The following is a 23,197-nucleotide window of genomic DNA, read 5'->3' on the forward strand; positions in this document are numbered from 1 at the left end:
ACACTGTGTTGTTGCACGTGTTTCTTTCATTATTCTGTTCTTCTCACTTGTTATACACAAATAGCTTCAACATAAATATTTGTTATGATACAACATGATACATGATATGTTAGTGATAATACTTATACACCGATACTGGCTGCACGTGGGTTTGTTTGTTTGTTTGGTATCGAAATCCAGCTTCTAGCAACCACAACTAGATAGATTATGACAATTAATTTACCAACACATACAAATTATACATACAAATGCACACACATCTATAATTATGTTATAAAACGACATTGTATGTGATGATGTTAAGGTTTAATACGTTCTATTATTTGCTTGTTTGTTTTTGAATTTTGCGCAAATCTTAACTACGGCTATCTGCGTTGGCCATTCATAATTTAGCAGTGTAAGACTAGAGGGAAGGCAGTTAGTCATCACCACCCACCGCCAATTCTTGGACTATTCTTTTACCAACGAATAGTGGGATTGACCGTAACATTGCTGAGAGGGCGAGCATGTTTGATGTGACGAGCCGAGCGCTCTAATCACCTGGCCATGTATGTTGTAGTGTTCAACATATATTTTGATTTTACCTATGAGGTAATCCTGTGCTATTATTTACACAGATTATTTATGTATTTTTTTTACAAAAATTAAATTATTTTGAATTTGTTAATTTTTTTTCTTTTAATTAAAAAATAAATCAAACAGTGGTTTTCTCAAAACTTCTTTTTGATTTAGGTTCTTAGATTTTTATACCACAAAATATTTATCAACTAGAGACTTGTGCAGTAAATAAAAGATACCGCTTAAATCGTGTAAGACGTTAAATATATACTTACAATATTTATAAAAACCTTGCCGCATCAAAATATACGTAACATTTTAACAATTTCTTATTAACTGGTGTAATTTAAGCAAATAAATGAGGACTGTTATTTTACGATTTTCGTGTGGACTTGCTGTCCACACTCGCTTAAGTTTCATTCTTCTATTCAGTGCTCTGCTAATTATATCATGTTTTTTGTTTGTTCAAGGCACGGTGCCTGCATGTTCTGCACACGACTTCTCAAGAGATAGATGTCAGTTGGGAAAGGGTACGGTTTATACCTTCTATGTTGCTCATCTAATGAAGCTTATAAGTTATAAATTTGTATTACGTGTCGTATTTCGTAGTTGTTTGTTGCTAAACAGAAAGCTCTACAATGGACTATCCGTGTTATGCCGACAGCAAATATTGAAATCCAAATTTTAACGTTTATAAACCTCTCAGATTTACTGCTGAGCTACCGAGACGTCTAACTTTGAAAGGTTAAAATACCAGCTGCGAAGTGGTATTTAACAAGCATTTTGATTATGAACAGTTTGGTGTTAAACCGGGCGTGTCACAACGTAACACTTTTTGTAAATACAATCTTCTTTCGTAAACGGAATGGAACCGATAACACTTGAAACTATCACTATAGTTTTGTAACTATGAGAAGTTTTCAGTGGCTCAGCAATAAGCTTGAGAACTAAGCATTGGACTTTCGATATCCTTAGTAGGCATAATGCAGATAGCCCGTTGAATAGCCTTGTGCATAAACACAAATCTGAAAAGCTTGAAGTATAGAGTTTATACAGATGCTTTATAACAATGAGGTATTTCAGTCCTGTTATAGGAGGTCAGTAGTGTTAGAAACACTCTTCCTGCGCCTTCCTGTTAGCTCAGCGGTAAGTATATGGGCTTACAACACTAAAAAATTGAGTTCTCGATACCCCCGTGGACGGAGCACAGATAACCCTTTGTGGACGTTTGTGCTTAACAACAATTTTAATGCTATAAATAATTCAGCCTGAAGTTTTACCCGTTTAGCTATATCCAGTTGAGTTTGCTGTTTCTCTACCTATTATTATATCAGCGTGAAGCGCTTCCTTACTCAAGTTCTTCAAATCTAACTCAAGACATCGGCTTAAAACAACTTTAACAATCTCTAGTGGTGACATCTAGTAGTGGCATTTAAAAGTAAAATACAGGTTTTAAACTACTTTTAATTTGATTACTTCTGGTAATGTCGTGTAACAGTTACGTTTATAACGCTTTGAAATTAAGATAAAACCTTTAAAGAACTTTGATAACATCTAGCAGCGACATTCTTAACATTTTGTCGCGACATCTAGTAGTGACATACTTATAATATCAGATTAAGAATCTTATTCGTTGATGCGTGGAAACAAAAGCGTTACATTTTGTTCTTCCATTAGACAGGTTACAAACGTGTAGAACAGTCTATTTTGGAACGTTTCGTTTTACGTTCTTCCGGTACGGCTGAGTCAGCTTGAGTCTAACCGAGTAGCAGACTTAACCATTATAGTTACACAGCATCAATTAGAAATAAGTAATCGTGTTCGGTAGCTTATCGGCGACTCGAACCTAGTGTTCAAGCTAACTGTGTGTGGTTGCGTTATCATACGTTAATACTGAGGCTTTATTCGTTTCTTTTTTGTTTCCAAAGCTATGGATTCCTGTTGACAATTTTAAACGTCTGTTTTTAGAATAGTATTTTGTCCTTAATTTTAGAAGGATATACCTAGTTTGTGGTAGAAGAAATATGAGACAATATTTAACTAGAACCTGTACAGTCCATTGCTTTTAGTGACGTAACTGTGATGTCATAAACAGTTTTAGATACTGTTAAAAATATAATTACAAACTGGATGCACTGTAGTATTGCTAGTATCTGGTATGAATGAAATGTTAGACAATTTTTCGAACTTCATTGCAACGATGAAAACGTTGCAAAATTTAGCAGAATAAGATTACATTTTGGAAGGTCAAGACGAGACTGTTTGGTCCGGCATGGACAGGTGGTTAAGGCACTCGACTCAAAATCCGAAAGTCGCAGGTTTGAATCCCCGTCACACCAAACATACTCGCCCTTTCAGTCGTGGGGCATTATAATGTAACGGTCAACCCCACTATTCATGGTAAAAGAGTAGCCCAAGAGTCGGCGGTGGGTGGTGATGACTAGCTGCCTTCCCTCTTGTCTTACATTGTTAAATTAGGGACGGCTAGCGCAGATAGCCCTCGTGTAGCTTTGCGCGAAATTGCAAACAAACCAAACGAGGCTGTTGATTCAACTTTTGGACAAAGGAAAACTTACTGGCATGACTGTGATATAAGAAAATTTACTGGTATGACTGTTATAAAATAACATTTACTGGTATGACTGTTATAAAAGAAAAGTTACTGGCGTGACTGTAAACCAAATTTTTTTTTTTCAATCCCCCAACTGAAAGTGATTTATGTTATAAAATAATTATTTCTTAGGGAATGTAGAAAAGAAAAGAAACCGCCTATAAGTTTTAGGTATTCTTAAAAAGCTTTAATGGTTTATTCGCCCCCTCTCAAGTAGGCGATAAATTTTTCAACCTCACCATTGAGATGGGATTGAAATTTTGCTAATAAGTAAAAAGTATAAGGAATAAGCTTTACAGACGTTCGCGGAATAAAACACGACAAAAGATAAGTAAAGAATCATCAGTAAAATAATCCCTTAAACAAACAGTAAATAAAAGACCCCCCCTACATGCCCATGGGTCCCACCTGACTAGTTAGGTGTGCCGTGAATTTTGAACCTGCGCATATCATTAAAACATTTTCTCCTTTGTTTTTACTGTTGGGTTCTTAGGATTATGTCCTATGGACAATTACTGACTCATCATATGCACGAGTACGTTAATCAAAGAACAGCGTTAAGCTGGCATGACCTTAGTTCCTTCATAATTAAATGTGCAGGAATTTGGTATTATTAAACTGTATATCTTAGAGAATTGTAGTCTGTTTATAATAATCATCTAGCATGGCCCAGTCGTTACGGCACTCGACTTGCAACCTGTGAGTGGAGGGTTTGAATTTCATCACTGAACATGCTAGCCCTTTCAGCTATGGGAGCGTTATAAAGTGACGTTAACGGTTCGTGGTGACGAGAAATCCACTTTAAATAACAATGTGTTTCAGGACGGCTGGTATAGGTATCAAACCTTTTATTAAAATAAAGTAGAGAACAATGTTTCGACCTTCTTAGGTCCTCTTCAGGTTAACAAAGAGAGTTTGCAACTGACCTTTCCCGGGCACTCGTCTTAGGGACGAGAGTATAAACGGGCACGGGAATGTAGGGGGCGTTGCAGTTAGATATTAGGTTCTTAATTAGTATAGGTATAAAGGTGTTTCTTTATATTAGTTTAGTTTTGGTTTGAGTTGTTATTCTTTGATTTTGCAACACCCTCTACAGTCCCGTACATCATCTTTACTGTCTCGCTTCCCTGTAGTACACCGGTGGTCTATGAACTAACAACACTGAAAACCGGGGTTTAATACAGAACAACACAGATAAATCATTGTAGCAATGTTCTTGTATATATAAAAGCAAACAAACAGATATGTTGACTTGGGTGACGACTTGAGACAGCAGTGATATCTGTCTAAAGATGGAATTTTAATTGGAATGACCAAAAGAATTGGTTTGGTTTGAATTTTCTCGCAAAGCTACACGAAGACCTTCTGCGCTAGCCGTTCCTAATTTAGCAGTGTCAGACTAGAGGGAATGAAGCTAGTCATCACCACCCACCGCCAACTCTTGGATTACTTTTTTACTAAGGAATAGTAGGATTGACCGTCCCATTATAACGTCCCCATGGCTAAAATGGTGAGCATGTTTGGTGTGACCGGATTTGAAACTACGACCCTTAGATTACGAGTCGATTGCTTTAACCACCTGGTCATCGACATTACTGAATTTTAACAACACTCACCTCATTTTTTGTGTATATACTTTTAAATATGTTTTAGGATCACGTTAATAGTTGAATTATTTTAGTTTAAATGATTTGACATGTTTGCGCAAGATGAATTTTTGACATTTACCATCCATTTGTAAGTTTTCTGGAAAAAAGAACACAAGAAAAGGTGGTTGAGGCTATCTTAGTCTCCAAGTTATCCCTCCGCCCCACTGTTTCTCAAGGGAGTTAATTAGGTTAATAACATAACATCTGGTAGTTGAATGTTTTCCCGCAATGGTCAGCAACTTTCAGGTTTAGAGTAAGTAACTGGTAATTAGCAGACGGATCTTGTATGTGTCATTGCCCCAATGTACGTATTTTGTTCAACTTCATTTTCTGATTGGCTTAGGCACAGCAGGGAAGTCTTGCCAGAATAATAATAAGTGAAGTCCTTGTGTTGCTTTTTTTCCTTCATGGCTTGGTGCCTCAGCTTTCAGGAGCGATTGTATAACCTAGTTCATGTTCTGAGTTACTATATATGTAATATAACATAATATTTAGGGACAACAAAGGACCTGTTGGTCCATCTCGGCTGTACCATCACCTAAGCCAAACTAAAACTATTAAATAAATCAACTTAATAGAAATTAAAGCCAGTCCTTATCATTCATATATTTATCAAGTTTTGTTTTAAACCCAGTAAAATGTATTGCCTCCGAAACATCTGAAGGCAACCCATTCCACAGGCCAACCACCCTATTTGAAAAATAAACTTCTCTTGGCTGAAGATGGCTTCTACTTTGTCTAAATTTATTTTCGTGTCCCTAGTTCTATAATTATCGCTGCTAAATATGGAAAATGTTGATGCATTAACATTATCAGTTAATATACAATACTAAATGTGTCTTTAGAAATGAATATATAAATAAATAAAAATCATTATTTATTTGGTACCAGTTACCGTTTATATCTGACATCAATGGAAACCAAAACTTGATTAAGTTAGAGTTTCTTAACACAAATGCTGTCATGTGCCCCACTGGCGAGTCACAACCAACTTTTAGTTATGGAATGTGTGGTACATCGGTGGGTCAAAGACAATTATGTTTCGAAACCATCTTTCTCTTGTGGCGTATGAGCTTGGAACACTATTATTGGTTGTCGACACCTTTTAAATGTTTAATTATACCTGTACTGAGTTTATTATGTGACAGCCAACGTGTTAAAGTAATGCCATCCTCTCTTAGTTAATAAAGCTCTTGGTTTGTTTTGTTTTGAATTTCACGCAAAGCTACAGGAGGGCTATCAGCCGTTCCTAATTTAGCAGTGTAGGACTGGAAGGAAGGCAGCTAGTCACCACCATTCACCGTCAACTGTTGGGTTACTCTTTTACCAACGAATAATGGGATTGGCCGTTATATTATAACGCTCTCACAGGTGACAGGGCATGCATGTTGGTGTGCGGGGATTTGAATCTGCAACCCTTGGATTAAGAGTCGAGTGCCTCAACCACCTGGCATTGCCGGGCCAATAAAACTCTTGTACTCATCTGTAAACAAAAATATATTTTTATAATTATTGTTTCCTCTGGGATGGTGTGTTTATCTGGAACATTTTATTTAGTGAGTTCTAGGCTGCTGTTAATTACTGGTAACCCAAGGGGAAGCGCAGTAGTAACCTGTATCTGCTCTCATTCATTAATAACCATGCAGATGTTTTAGGTAAAGTATTTAACGTGACAATAATGTATTTTCTTTCAACACCCTTTACGTAATATCTAAAGTGTAATCATCTGTTATACAATAAGTGGAATTTCAAATAAGTTATTCTATGTGACACTTTTAAACCAGTGACTCTCGCACTTTAACGTCTGTGGGCCACTTCGGCGGGTAAAAGGATCTATTAAACCACCTACTGATCATTCCCTACTCGCTTTTACCATCACAAAAACAATTAAACTAAAATTCATTAATAACTTGAGACCAGCCCTAGGAGTACATTTTGGCAGTTAAGTTGTCAAATGGGATGGTTATGCTCCAGTTTCACTGGCCATCTTGTTCAGGACAACCAGATGCTGATTTGGAGGTGTGGCTGGAAGCTTGTGAACCTTTACGAACTTCATATCCATCCTTATTATAATTAAAATATTTACACTTTTATTACATTGTTTCGGGGGTTGGAGGGTTCTCTTTCGTAACAACAGCTTTCAATATGGCGCTTCCTTCGGCCTGACATCGTTTAATACTCTCGTTACAAAAATATCTCTTCTTAGAAAACGATATGGCAACGCATGTAAAATGGTCAAAATTCGACGAATTAAATATATATGTGTTAAACAGCCAAGCCGATGCCTTATTGTATGTTGTGATGAACTCTTAGAGCAAGGGTATTTGTATGGTTTTAATTCTGGGCATAATATTTTTTCAACGTCATTGGCCATTTATAGCTCTTGCACAAATATTTTGGAAGTCTAAATATAAGGTCACTAATTCAAGACAAGTACTGAAAAAGGAATTAATAAGAAATTGTGTTGATGATTTGTGGTTTTTGCTTGAATGTTTCACTGGTGAGGGTCAGTTATATTAAAAAGACGACAAAACCCAAACAGTTGGATCTAAATAGCAAAATAATTTTGAAGGCTACAAAGACCCATTAAAATGGGGTTCGATTCCCCTCAGTGGACTCAGCAGAAAGCTCGATCTGACTTTGCTATAAGAAAACACACACACACATTTGTAAGACAATTGGTTTTTATTTCAGTTTTTAACGGCACTTATTCTAAAAACTTATCTATTGATCAAACACCAAATAATAACAATTTGCCAATCGCACTATTTTTACTATATCCAGTGTCGACGAGAAGTTTCGTCCAGTATCATTAAGCTGGGTGAAACTACAGTTATTGTACTGAGTGAGACGATATTTATAATATACAAGTTATGTTTTAAATTGTTTCAACCCCTATAGTTTAAAACAATAATTTCAGTAAATATCTCTGTGCTATGAAGAAAATCAGCAAATGTAACTCAAGGTCTGTAGGTTTTATTTTGGTGGTAGTAATGGAACACGACTCGAAGTGTGTTATACTGTCGTGGTGCGAACCACGTTAAGTTGATGAAGGTAATTTTATATAAGTTACGTATAAGCCAGAATTAAAGTAAGGATTAATAACACACTACTATTTAGTAATTTTAAACCAAGTATTTATTATTGTTATTTATGTTTACTTGAATTAACTTTGCTCATTAACCAACAAGCTAGTTTTATTGCTTTCATAACGGGTAATTTTAACCCTTCCGCTAATTTTGTGCCTTTAGGTATATTTTTATCTGTAGGTGTATCGGGTTGGTAATGTAAGCACTGAAATGACTATTTATAAAACTTAGATAGTGACATAGTGTCCAGAACGATGAATTTACTACTCCGTTAGAATGTGCAACGTTCGAATAACCCTAAGCATATGATCACTGTTTTCTGCGTGTCACGAAGTTTTGCTGAGTTCCTTTCAAGATTTATTGAAGCAACTTCGCGACCAATGATGCCGATGAAAGAAATGTTACAAAGTCTGCCAGTTTGTAACTTACTTCAATTCTTTTTTAAAATCGATAGAAAGAAGATATAAAATAGTAAAGTATCTAAACTGTCGATGAATTCTCTAAATATAATATATAATTTAATATAATAAGTCGTGAGATTAGGAATTTCGAAGTGACTTTCTTTAAAAAAAACAATTTATTTAGGTTTATTTCGACGCAACAACCACTTAAAGCTACTCCGCCCGTATTTGAAAAGCCTCCAGTTGCTAAGCGATTCGTTGAGGGTGGAGATGCTACCTTTGAGTGTTACGTGCGAGGAAACCCAGCTCCAGAGGTCGTGTGGTCTAGAAAGGGTACGCCAATAAGAAACGATCAAAGGTGAGTTTTTAACGTTTTCTATGTAAACTTTGTTGATTCCAGAAAAGTCCTTCGTGTGGAGACGTCTCGCTTTACAATCTAAAAATACTGAAAGTAATTTAACATTTTCGGGAAGAATAAAGGAGAAGCTAAGCTACAACTGGTATCAAACTATAACAGCATCCTCAGTATCAAACTATAACAGCATCCTCTGTTCACTCAATTTTCCAACTATAAATACAAATCGAAGGTTGCGTTTTCACACACGTATAGAATGAAATAAATTTATTAACACATATTCCGTGACGGGTAGTTCAGCATGGCCAAGTGGTTATGGCACTCGACTCGTAATTCGAGGGTCGCAGGTTCGAAATCCTATCACACCAAAGATGCTCGCTCATTTCAGTCGTGGGAGCGTTATAATGTAATGGTGAATTCCACTATTTGTTGGTAAAAGGGTAGCTCAAGAGTTGGCAGTGGGTAGTGATGACTAGCTGCCTTCCCACTAGTCTTACATTACTAAATTAGAGACGGCTATCGCAGATAGCCCTCGCGTAGCTTTGCGCGAAATTCAAAACAAACCAAGCCGTGACGGACAGCAAACATGGAACATCAATATAGAACTAGCACGTAGTTATTATTATTGGGAAGCACTGACGATCTTCGTTCCTGTTATGTTGTACTAAGATCAGTGAACTTTGTCTAGATTAGTTAAAGATTGTTTGTTTATTGAATTTTGCGCACAGCTACCTGAGGACTATCTGCGCTAGCCGTCCCTAATTTAGCAGTGGAAGACTAGAGAGAAGGAAGCTAGTCATTATTTCTCACCGCCAACTCTTGGACTATTCTTTTACCAACAAATAGTGGGATTGACCGTCACATTATAACGTCCCCCGGCTGAAAGGGCGAGTATGTGTCGTGCGACACAATCTCAATCCTGATATTACAAGTCAAGCGCCTAAACCATCTGACCCCCCTGGGCCTTAGTTAATAAATTAATAAGGATTAATTAATAATTAGCATTTTCATCTATCCAACATACCAACTCTTTATACGAATTAATAAATTATAGCTTATCCATGTTGAAGATTTTACCTTCTTGGTCTTTCTAACATTAATATCGTAAATACTTAGCAACTACAAGGTCAGATAATAAGAGATAAGTTGGAAGGCAACATTAATCTTTGAAAAATATAAATTAGATAACTAGGAACATAAACAACAAGAAGTTAGACTTTCTTCCCGCTATGTTTGTTTAACTGTCGTATTGCACGAGGTTCAAGTTATTTTTGGTACACAAGGTGGTTGTTTGCCAAAAGGATTTGAATAAGAAAATATTTTTCCATGTGTTGATGGCAGTTTGATCCCCAGGGACATTAATTAGTATAGACTATTTCATTCCCAGATTGGAGTTTGTCAAGTATAACTTCAACTATAAATAAACATAAAGTGTTTATAAACCTATTTTCAGTCTTATTTGAACTAACCAACAAAGTTTTGTAAACATAAGTTTCTAACATTATTTTATTACAAGTTACAGCTTCTGTAGCAAGGGAGAATATTTTTAAAACAACTACTGTATTCTACTTTTGTGACTTGTTAATATTTTGTTGTTTAGGAATGTAACAGCGATTTTATGTATATATTGTTCAACAGAAGTACAGAAATTAGTTCTGTGTTTCGGACACTGTTTCATGTGTTATTGCAGACGCCAAGTAATGTGTAATCCTCACTGTTATACACTACATTACCAGTTATTGTATAACCCTGATTGTTTATGATCTACTGTATCACCAAGTATTGTATAACCCTGGTTGTTTGTTATCTACTGTATCACCAAGTATTGTATAATCTTGGTTTTTTGTCATCTACTATGTCACCAAGTATTGTATAACCCTCGTTTTTTGTCATCTACTATATCAACAAGTATTGTATAACCCTCGTTTTTTGTCATATACTATATCACCAAGTATTGTATAACCCTGATTGTTTGTCATCTACTATACCACCAAGTATTGTGTAACCATGATTATTTGTTGTGTATTTCAGGCACAAGGTATCATATAACCCTGATACTGGTTTGTGTACTCTTCACATTACTGGCCTCACTGCTGAAGAACATGGTGATTATACATGTACAGCAAGTAACTCTAGAGGCACAGCCTCTCTGACTGTCACTATACAGAGGGAGGTTAAAGGTATGACAGGATTTGATTTAATAAAACATAATTAATTCAGTGGAAGTGTTTGTGTTATGGTTTTGTGTATTTATTAATAACTCAAACTCAGCTTCGTCTCAGTCAGTGACAAGTGAACTTTGGGAACCTTTATTTTTATATAATTTGTTATTTACGTACAAAGTAGTAATTATGGGCAGAATTTGGGTAGGGGCAAAAAAGTCTGAATTAATAATTAGGAATGTTGAATGTATAATATATCTCAAGATAAAGTAGGGGCAATTGCTCTTCTTTGCCCTTTCTCGTAATCCCGTCTAATATCGTAATTTGTAGATAACCCCTTTTAAATCAGAAAGCCCCTAAAATGTTGATTTATTTTGAAAAGCCAACTTTAATAATCAAGATCCCATTCTGAAAAATGTATTTTATTACATTACAGCTCAGGTGTACGAAGAAAGACAGGAAGTTTTCAAGTCACAACAATTAATACAGCATACAACCCTTCAGCACGCTTACCAAAGTTTTGGCCAGGAAAGAATCCAACAATCTTCAGTTCAAAAGACACTGAAGTCAGTACAGGATGGCCAAACTGGTTATCAACAACCTTCCTATGAAAAGACGATTAAATCAGAGAAAAATGATCCATTTAACCTTTCCTCTGTTGAGGTTAGTAATAAGAAATAATTTTAATTCTCTTTATGTGAAAAATGAGTGACATTATTGTTGTTAAACCTCATTTTAATAACCCATTTTTATGTTAATATTTAAAATATTAATAGTTATTTATTTTATCAGTTTCATTTCCAAACACATAAAATATTTTCAACTGCATTTTTGTTGCTGAAAACAGCAGTCAGTATTACTAATACAATTTGGTTATTAATTAAATGAAACCTTTGTGTTGCTCGATTACTTTCGTAAAGAAACCCAGTAGGTTGGAGGCGTTAATAGAATTTATCAGATTAACTTCTCATTAACTCTTGGTAGTTGAAGTGTTGAAACTATATTGTGTTGCATTGGATATGAAATATTGTATTTGATGAGAATACGTTTTTAATAAAATATTGGTGGTTGAAGTGATAATACTTTAATGGATTGCATTTTCAATGAAATCTTCAAATGACTGAGATTTTAACGTTTTGACTAGATTATATTCTCTGTTGAATCTTGGTGGTTGATGTGTTAGCTTATATTACTAGATTATATTTTGGTAGTTGAGATGTTACCACACTTCAAAGCTTTTAGAATATACTTACAAAGTGGCGATTATTTCACGTGAAGTATGTTTTTTTTCAGATTTGATGAACAAATGTTAATATTCTACAGAAAACCAATAATGTTTGTTTTCGTGTTTCAAATTAAGCACAAAGCAACACAATGGGCTATCTGTGCTCTGTCTATCACGGGTATCGAAATCCGGTTTCTAGCATTGTAAGTCCGCAGATATACGGCTGTGCCACTGGGGGAGGCAACATATAGTGAGCTGGTGATACCCGTATTATCATAGAGATAAAATAAAAACTAATAACAGTAATTAAATAAATTCTTAAAAGTAAAGTACATAACACGAGATGAAACTGTATTACAACTTACGATATAACATTTCACGAAGACAAGGTCTTAATAAAAAAAAATTATAAATGAATTTCTGAAGACATATTTTGTATGCATTAACTAGTTTTAATTTCTTTTCCCTCATTTCTATGTTTCTTTTAGAAATAACTAGAATAATTTTAGTAAATTATAGATTTGTAATGGTTCATCGTCAAGTCTGCAAACATATAACGCAAGACAACGGGTTTAGATACAATACAAACGGTGTAACTTTGTACTTAAGCACAAACAAACATTAAGTAATATTTCATCTGACACACTTTTTTCAGCTTTACGGGATTATATGTAATTTAAACTTTTTCAGAGAAACTTTTGTTTGAGAAAAAAAATCAAATGTAACACGCTCACTCATGCCATAGTTCTTAAATATAATGCACATACTTTGCTCAACATAAACATTTTATTTCATTGTAACCTAGTCAAGAAAGTAGCTAAGCCTATCTCATTAAATTTGAGTCCAAAAATAATCACGCTGATGAATATTAACAAGAGCATTAATGATAAACCTGAAATCGGGCAGACATTCTGGGTATGTTTGGGCTGTACTCTTAAAGACTATCCATAAGCCAATCAGTACTGATTTATTTTTATTTGACAATTTATGCTTGATTGTCATTGGCTGAATCAAATAACAACAAACAAATTGTTTAATGGCAAATGTTATTATACGCAACTACAAAATAATCAATAAATAATTACTTCCCAATACAACACTCAAAATAAGCTACGCAATGATTTCATACGTCAATGTATAATAATATCTCATTCTCACGAGAAATTAATTTTTGTCGACTTTAAAACATGATGGTAATTTGACTTAGGTCATCTTAAAATCCGGTTTCGTTCATTCTAGGGATTCAGAGTTGACACTTTCGAGTACCGTCTTCTGAAAGAAACTGAGTTTCGAGAATCATTCGTCAAACGTCAACAGGGTGAAGCACAGCCTTCACCCCCAGCAGCCCGAGATACATCTTTACCACCTTGCACACCTGAAGTGCTCCAGCGTCCTCGCAATATTAAACTGCTGGAAGGGGCTGATGCCACATTCCAAGCAAAGATTTCAGGCAACCCGAGGCCCACTGTGTGTATCAGTATATATCTTTATACAGGAAAATTACGTGAAACATTGTGTTTATTTTACTATTTATAAACTGTTACAACTTATAGATAACTTACTGTATGTATCAGTATACATTCTTGTACTGGAACATTACGTGAAACTTTATGTTTATTCTACTATTTATAAACTGTTACAACTTATAGATAACTCACTGTATGTATTAATATACATTCTTGTACTGGAACATTAGTGAAACTTTATGTTTATTCTACTATTTATAAACTGTTACAACTTATAGATAACTCACTGTATGTATCAGTATACATTCTTGTACCAGAACATCATCATATTAAATTCAGTTTACTAAAACCGTAACAATTTTCTTTATGTATTAACAGCAGCGACCTTCTTTGTTTGAATTATTTTATTATCAATAAACTTAATCCAATATTGCTTAGTTATGACCACTGGCTGGAGAATTAGATCTGAGGAAAGAATTAGTATCTATAACACATTGCAAACATTGAAGATTATTCATTGAATTCACTTATTAGAACTCAGAATATTAAAGATGTTTTCAACCAAGACTTAAAGACATTTATTTTATGTTGTTTTCGCAGAGGAGGAAATCTAATTATTACATGTATAGCATACATTTTCTTCCAAAAATACTCTCGTGTTATACACAGTTTGGATATGTTAAAAAGAATGAAAACCAATAATTATACAGGTAGTTAACTGGTACACTTTTCTTTGTTTTAGATTATTTGGTTCAAGAATGGTGAAATGATCGTTCAATCCCAGAGGTATACAGTATATACACAGGATACTATTGCAACTTTACGTATACGGATGGTTCTCCCAGAAGATGCTGGATATTACACTTTGTTGGCAGAAAATCCTTCAGGTCGAGTGGTGTGTTCCGCCCATCTAGTCATCGAAGCTATGGGAACAGTCAGCGAAACCAAATATACCAGCCTTCAACGCCTGCAAAGCCTTGATGAAGAACAGAGAAAGCAAGGGTTTAATTTTCTGTTTAAAATTTTTGTCTCACGTTGTTCACCACCATAAAACTTTATGGTCTATATTCACTTATTACAATCATCTATGGAAATAAAAAGTGCCTTATGCTTATCACATCCAGTCTAAATATTAGATGCTCTACGCTGACAAGCAGCGCAACATTAAACCTAATTAGATTTGATCTACACTGCAACAACGCAAGATCTAAAGTTAATCTTATTATAAACACAAAACGTCTAATTTTCACATTCAGTAATGAAAAGCGGAAGGCATGACCAATTCTTGTTTAAAACTGTCTTCTGAGTTTACCAGTTACCAAAGATCTTAATATGTTGGAGAAGGATAAGATTATATTATAGAAAAACAAGTTAATGTAAAGCTTCTGATGTTTGTTGTTCACTTTCCTTTTGATGCTTTGTTAACAGTTCTGAACTGTATAATGACTTCTCGGTGAGAAAAAGGACTGATAGTCATCACTATTAATAGTGTCTGCGGCTACTGTCAGGGTAGTGACTGATAGTCATCACAAGTACGAATGTCTGAAACTACTGTCAGGGTAGGAACTGATAGTTATCACAAGTAATAATGTCTGAAACTACTGTCAGGGTAGGGACTGATAGTCATCACAAGTAATAATGTCTGAAACTACTGTCAGGGTAGGGACTGATAGTCATCACAAGTAATAATGTCTGAAACTACTGTCAGGGTAGGGACTGATAGTCATCACAAGTAATAATGTCTGAAACTACTTTCAGTATAGGGACTGATAGTCATCACTAATAATAATGTCTGAAACTACTGTCAAGGTATAGATTGATAGTTATCACTAGTAAAAATGTGTGAAGCTACTGTCAGGGTAGGGACTGATAGTCATCACAAGTACGAATGTCTGAAACTACTGTCAGGGTAGGAACTGATAGTCATCACAAGTAATAATGCCTGAAACTACTGTCAGGGTAGGGACTGATAGTCATCACAAGTAATAATGTCTGAAACTACTGTCAGGGTATAGATTGATAGTTATCACTAGTAAAAATGTGTGAAGCTACTGTCAAGGTAGGGACTGATAGTAATCACTAGTAATAATGTTTGAAACTACTTTCAGGATAGGGACTGATAGTCATCACTAGTAATAATGTCTAAAGCTACTGTCAAGGTAGGGACTTATAGTCATCACTAGTAGTAATGTTTGAAACTACTTTCAGGATAGGGACTGATAGTAATCACTAGTAATAATGTCTACAGCTACTGTCAAGGTTGGGACTGATAGCCATCATTAGTTATAATGTCTGCAGCTACTGTCAGGGTTCGAACTGATATTCGTCAGTAGCAGTAATGTCTGAAGCCACTATCAGAGAAGGGATTGGTAACCACAGCTTTCAGGACGAATACAGTATTTCCCGTAGAATTCTCATGGTCAGGAACATTATTATTATCTTCTCTTACATAAACAGAATAAAACATTTAGGAACTCATCCATCTCATAATATTATATTGACCAAATTCCCATTTTATTATTTTGTTTACGTTTAGTATTCTTATTATTTAAAACATCGTGTTGTAAGTTTTAACCTTGTCAGCCAGCTGTTTCGAATAAACTTTTTGAATTTTTCTATAAACCAAATCCTAAAATTTAATTTCATTATGTGAATCTTCTAACACACCTGTCAGTTTAAAGTTATGTTTGCATGTCTTTAATTTTCTTACTGTGTTTAATACGCCAGTTAGGTGTGGTTTTCCTCTTATCATTTCGCTTCATTTTAGGAAGATACCTATCTTAAACTAAAAGTAATTTATTGTTAAATTTTCAACTCATTATCACAATTTATTTTGGCAGATCTCTTCTCGTGAGCCCAAAAATTAGATTTCCTTTGATATTACTTTAGCAACACATAAAACCTTATTCAACCATATCACTATTTTCCTAATGTAACCTACTTCAAATCTTTCAACTATATCCTCATTAGTGGTTAACCATAGATCTAAAATAACACACACCTGACTGGGTCTCCGATTACTTGTATATTTGGTTCTGTGAAAGCAGACTGGTTTGTGATGGAAAGGTTACTGTCTGCGAATAGGTTATGAGCTTGCTTGCCCTTGAAAAACAAAACGTTAGAGGGACCTGACTGAGATTGTTAAGTGAATTGATAGTGTTACTGAATTTTTTTTCCACATTAAACGGTGAGAATTGGGCCACAAATTTAAATCTTAGCAGGGAAGTGATCATCTTCAGCTGAAACAGTTTTATTTTTTTAATAAGATGATTGACCTCTGGAACAGGTTGCTATCGTATGTGGTGGATAAAGTTATTTTAAAGTAGTTTATGCACATAAATTTTATTTAAAAAAAAAGGTAGATAAATATTTGAATCATAAGGACTGACTTTGAATGTTTAAAGAGCCCAGTGTAAGTTAACAGATACGATAACCTAGATGGACCAAAAGGTTGAGATGTAATTGTAAGCAACTTTTTCCTGTATGTATGTATTATCCATTGCCAGTTATTTGTTTATATGTAATTACTCAATTCTGTGTATTTCACGGTATTTTTATACATTAGAGCCAAAGTTGTAGAGTAGAACGGTGGTACAGAAGATACGAATATATGTACATATATATATTTACATATTCTTATTAAACAATATTTATATGCAGTACAAATAAGAAGTAATTCTATTCTAGAGAATCAAGACCAACCAAACCCATCTCTACCAGCAAGACAGAAAGCGAATCTGATATAATTTCTTCCAAGAGTCTTAAGCCTAGTTTTATTAAAATTCCAACACAGAAGGAAGTGACAGAAGGTCAAATGGTCAGATTTGATTGCCGAGTTTCTGGACGTCCTTTTCCAGATGTTCTCTGGTTTCACAATGGGAAACAAATTATGGACGATGGCACACACAAACTTTTGGTCAACGAAGGGGGCATGCATGCCCTGATGATCACAGTGACTACCCCAAAAGACTCTGGAACGTACACGTGCACTGCAAGAAATAAAGGTGGAGAAACCAGCTTTGAAGTGAATCTGGTTGTGAAAGGTGAACCAAATATTCGAGATATAATATTTTTAGTTCTGATATGACCCAGGTACTAAAATTTGATATAACGCAGTATTTAATATTTTTGTCAATTTGGACTCACAGCTTGGTGTATAGATAAAACGAATAGTTTTTATGTAATCAACCTAATAAACTCAATATCAAACAGAGGGCAGACGTTACCCAATTCTCCTCATGAATGCTTTCGAGAACTAGCGTAAAGTTACTTTCTTAAAACATTTAAAATACGAATAAAACACGTGGAATTGAAAAATATAATTAAATTATGGTATAAGAAATTCAATAATCCGAGTGTTTTCTGAAGTTAAACCTTTAACTCGTTCCTGAAGAAGGAAGGCCTTCCTTTTAGGGAGTGGGTTGGTTCTGTATTGGAATGTTGGATTTTGGAGCCACTAAGTTCAAATCCATTTGATCCTACAAAACATTTCCCGCACGTTAAGGTGTGGGTGTGTTATAAGAATAAAAGTCAATTCCTTAGCGTGAATAATGGCTGGTACTGCTCTTGAATGGCTGACGTTTTTCTTGTTACATGTTTAAAATTATGAACAGCGACGATTAACTTTACTAGCTTTGCCATAAACACATAATATAAACATATATCTTTCCATTCAAATCACCTCGGAAAAGGAAAGTTCTACCTTCCAGCTTATTCTCGAGGAAGAAAGACCATTCTACCATCTCTTGAAGAAGGAAGGTTTTCCTTCAAGCTTACCATTGGTATAGAAATGTATTTCTTCTAACTCCTTTCTGAAAAAGGAAGGTCTTCCTTCAAACTTACCACTAGTATAGGAAGGTCTTTATTCTAACTTATCCGTGAAAAATACTCAAGTTATCAGGTTTATTGTATAGTGATTCGTGTATTGTTAAAAAGTTAAATACAAATCACACTTACCTTTTTTTCTAACTGAATTTATTTTGTATCTCATTGTTAGAAAAAAGGTGAAATATTTATTTTAGGAATAGTTAGTACGTTTATTTACTTTGAATACCTTAAGGTTTAAAACACGACTAATAGTTTTGAAAAGAATTTTTTTAATTAACTCGAAAGAAAATACTCTAAATATTCATTGTTTGTTTCGAATTAAACACAAAGCTACACAATGAGCTATCTCTGCCCACCACAGATGTCGAAACCGGATTTTTAGCTGTGTGAGTCCGCAGATATACTGCTGTGCAACTGGGGGGCTAAATGCTCTTTATTTCCTTGATAATTTAGAAATAAAAAAGAATGACATGATTTTAATACTATAAAACTCGTTTTGGTTTTCACCATATGACGTATCGTGATACTAGAGTTTCAGATTCGCACTTTGGGGCCATATGTGAATTGTAAGAGACAGAGGTTAAATCTCACTATTCGATTAAGAGAAGTCCAAGAGTCCACGGTGCGTGACGGCTGCTAATGTCTTCCCTTTATTCTATCACTTCGAAATTTCGGACAGCTAGCATATTTAGCTCTCGTGTAAGGTATCCGCGAATCTCGGAAACAAGTAATTTGTCTGAAAAACGGATATAATTATCGCCATCTTGTCTTTATGATGTTACCTCAAATCTTATGTGTAGTTTAATGTATAGGATGTGGAATTACATTTAATAGATTATGTTAATGATACTAAGTAAACGTTTCTTTGTTATTATACCTTTTTAACTAACAGCTGTCTTCTCTTTTGGGGTGCTCTTGTGGCTGAGCCTTCAGTTTTAGGACTTAGGAGCTAGAAAGCTGTTGTCGATACAGATAACCCATTGTGTAGCTAATGTTCTATTTAGAACTGTATTTAATTGTTATGTGAAACCTACTTTGTTAACTGAATGAAACCAAGATTTTTTCTTATTATTATTATTACAGAAAAAGAGGAAGTTTCTTATCCCAAGTTTGTAGAAAAATTTCAGTCCAAACACGTTAAGGAAGGAGAACCCGTAACCTTGTCCTGCCGTGCTATTGGAACCCCAACACCTCACATCACGTGGCAAAAAGATGGAGTTCAGATCTACTCCAAACCACCAGAACAAATTTTAGGTTAGAATTAACCCTTGAATACACACTACTTTTTGGATAGTACAACGTCTGTGTTAATTTTGTTGCATTTAAAACAGTTTTCACGTAGTTATAAATATAACAAATGGCCGAAAAGTCGATTTGTAAGGAAGGATGCCATTACTGGTCTAAGACGCTCCTAGATTTGGATGTCGGCTTGTAGATCTATAGTGACAAATCATATGCTGTATTACTTATAACATGTTACATCCTTACTACGTTATGATTAGGATTGCTTATAACATGTTACATCCTTACTACGTTATAATTAGTGTTGCTTATAAAATGTTATATCCTTGTTATGTCGTAAGTAGAACTGCCTAGAACATGTTACATCCTTACTAGGTAATAATTAAGACTACTTAAACATGTCTTATCCTTTCTACATCATAGTTGTCAAGATGATGGCCACAAACATGTATAAACATGATGCATGTTAGTTAGAGTATATTTTGGTCAGGCGTAACAAAGTTATTTGCATTCCGATTCAAGGTCCAAAATTCGTGTCCCGTTGTCTTCCCCTCCCTTGTAGTTGCATTGTAAGAGTAGCCCGACAGTTGGCGGTGGTGCTGTTGACTAGTTGCCTTTCCTCCAATCTATCACTTCAAAAGTAGGGACAGCTAACATATATAGCTTTCTGTAAATTAGAGTAAATATCCAAGACAAACTGGTGAATTTAAAAATGATAAATTTATTTTAAAATATGTTAATATGTACAGCTTATTTGATGATTGATGGATGCATTTACATCATCATATTTTATTATGACGAGATACATATCTTCCTTCCCATTTGAAACCATTAAGAACACAATCAACTATATTATAATAGCTTATAAACATATGCGCACTTGTTATTCGAAATGAAACCTTTATGGACACAGCAATACATTATTGATAAACTTAGTGGTGTGCATCTTTCACTATTCGATGGCTGACGTAACATGGTGGTTATGGCACAAGAGTCACAACCCTATTACCAATTATGCTCACCATTTCAGTTGTGTGGACGTGGTAACGTTACTTCCGTTCCTACTTTTATTTAGCCCAAGGGTTGGCTATGATCGATATTAACTAGCTGTGTTCCCTCCAGTCTAGTACTACTTAATTAGGGACGGATAGCTATCATGCGAGCTTTCAGCGAAATCCACTAAACAAAGAAGAAAATGTCCATTATTCCTTGCCCCACACAAAAAGTTTATGGAGACCAAGACCTCCATGGAGTACGGAGTTGGAACTTCCCACAAACTTACGTCTGAGTCTGCGTGATATTCATTAAAAGTTTCAGTTGCGTACTCGAAAGATCAGATATCCATATAAAAGCTTATTATTTTATCTATATCCGTTGAATTAAAGCAAAGCTTTCGATCAACATGGCGTGTGCAATGTGTTTTTCTTTTTATTCGATCTAAATCCCGTATATTTTTGGGTTGGTTGGCATTTTTTGTAGGACAAGACTTTTTACTCTCGCATGGCTGGCCCAGTCAGCAGTCACATAGAACTAGTACTTTCGAAGATGAGGATTCGAACTCACGACCCTCAAAATGTGAGTTTAGTGCCACAATCTTCAGGACATGGCAGGCCCACAACGTGTGGTACTTTTCTGTAATTATTGTGTCTAGTTCAATATCACCTTCAACTGGACAATTTTAGGCCTAATGTCATCTATCCTTTTATAATGTTTATATTCTGAATTAATAACAATATATCTGTCGCATTAATACTATTAATAACCTGTTTATTGTAGTCAGTAACGAGATTATTACCAGTATTAATGCGGCACCACAGTATAAAATGATAATGTACATTTAACGATCAAGCACGTTCCACTTTATCAGAAGTAAAGCTGAGAAAATGGATTTGATTATATGAAATATATTCGACGAAATAAATGAAAAATCAACAGTTTATTGGCATATATTTTTCAGGTAGCAAAATTAAAACTCGTAACTCTTAAGAAAATCAAGATGCGAAAATGGAACCTTTTTGTAAAAACCTTCTCTCTGTCCATATTAAACATGTGACGTCTTTATCTTGGAATTGAGCCTCTACAGGAAGTTTGGGGAAATGTGGAAACATTTCCTCATTTAGGCGTTTCACACTTTATCTAATACGTCTAGTATTTTATCCTGAGAGGTTAACAATGTTGACTTTCATTTATAGTTAACGAGTTAAAATTAGAGTAAGTGTTAAACATAAGCCACTGTTTTCTTGACCCCAAGATTTCTGTGCTGTGTTTGATTTTGCTAATATAGTTATATTCTTTTTCAAAAAGAAACTCATGAAGGAAACTCTAGGCTGTTCTTTAGTAGTGTCACAGCTCAGGATTCAGCGTGGTACCAATGTACAGCACAGAACCAAGCTGGAAGCACTGCCATCAGGGCTCGACTTTATGTTACAGGTAATACCGAAACAATATAACTTCTGTGTTTCGTTCAGTTCGATTTATCTTCATTGTCCAACACTTTACCTAAGGCAGACTGGATGCTATAATTGTAATTTTAACTTGATAATGCATTTTATTTTTTGACAACGATATAAGAATTCCAGAAAATTTGAAAGTTTTGATTATTGTTGTGTACGTTTATACAAGGTACTCCATAAGACAATATTAAAATACAATATTTTTATAGTTAAACTATTCCTCGAGTACATCAGTGGTAGGTCTAGAGTGTGTTTTGTTATTATAATTTATTTAATGAGTTAAGTTTCATTAAGAAGATGGCGTTAAAAACACGTAGCTTCAGTGGTCTGTACGATTAAGTAACATTTGTTAAGAATGGCATAGATACAATTTCTCCACCCACAGAACAATCTTATAACCGGTTTGTGGGTAACGTTATTGGTGATCCCGTACTTTAAGTGATGTGCTTACCGGTTAACTGCAGGGTTGAAACAGAATGGTGAAGTATGTTAGTGGTCATTACTTTGAGTAGATGACCTTGTATGCGTTATATAATTGTAACTGTAGTTATTTGCAAACCGGATACATGTAATTAGTTGTCCAAACATGAAAATAAAAAATCTTAAAAATATGTTCAGAACACAGAATTTAAACTATGAGTAAAAAATCCAGTTCATCAGATTATTACATCTAAAAAAGTTGACGACACTTTATTCCTATGTGGGTCTCACAAGCCAAAGGGTACCGAAATTACATTAATATAACATAACACAATAAATATTAACGTTGAATTTATTTTTAGAATTGTGTGTGTGAATATATATATATATTATAATTTTCAAGACAGTATTAAATTTTTCCATTTTATTTTATTTGTTTAAATGTAGCAGGCCTAATCTATGCTATTATTTTCTTTAGTCTAGCACCCGTGTTATTACTGGTAGGTTCAGTAGGTAAGGGTCTATCAAATACTGTTTTCTTTCGTCCAGCACCAATGTTATTTATTGTAGATACAGTAGGAAATGGTCTATCAGATGCTGTTTTATTTCGTCCTGCACACATGTTACTTATTGTAGATACGGTAGGTAATGGTCTATCAGATGCTGTTTTCTTTCGTCCTGCACAACATGTTACTTATTGTAGATACGGTAGGTAATGGTCTATCAGATGCTGTTTTAT

The 23,197-nt window shown here is 34.7% G+C and overlaps 1 protein-coding gene across 1 annotated transcript in view; it reads left to right on the plus strand.

The window, feature by feature from the left end:
- LOC143236072 (titin-like) overlaps positions 1-23,197 on the plus strand; it is a 162,224-nt gene that overhangs the window by 8,698 nt on the left and 130,329 nt on the right. Inside the window, 8 exon segments of the mRNA XM_076474339.1 lie at positions 8,493-8,666; positions 10,695-10,843; positions 11,262-11,488; positions 13,290-13,517; positions 14,259-14,518; positions 17,204-17,559; positions 19,427-19,597; positions 21,890-22,015. Coding sequence (XP_076330454.1) covers positions 8,493-8,666; positions 10,695-10,843; positions 11,262-11,488; positions 13,290-13,517; positions 14,259-14,518; positions 17,204-17,559; positions 19,427-19,597; positions 21,890-22,015 — 1,691 coding nt within the window.

This window comes from Tachypleus tridentatus, chromosome 13 (genome assembly GCF_004210375.1).
Source record: "Tachypleus tridentatus isolate NWPU-2018 chromosome 13, ASM421037v1, whole genome shotgun sequence".
Taxonomy (NCBI): Eukaryota; Metazoa; Arthropoda; class Merostomata; order Xiphosura; family Limulidae; genus Tachypleus; species Tachypleus tridentatus.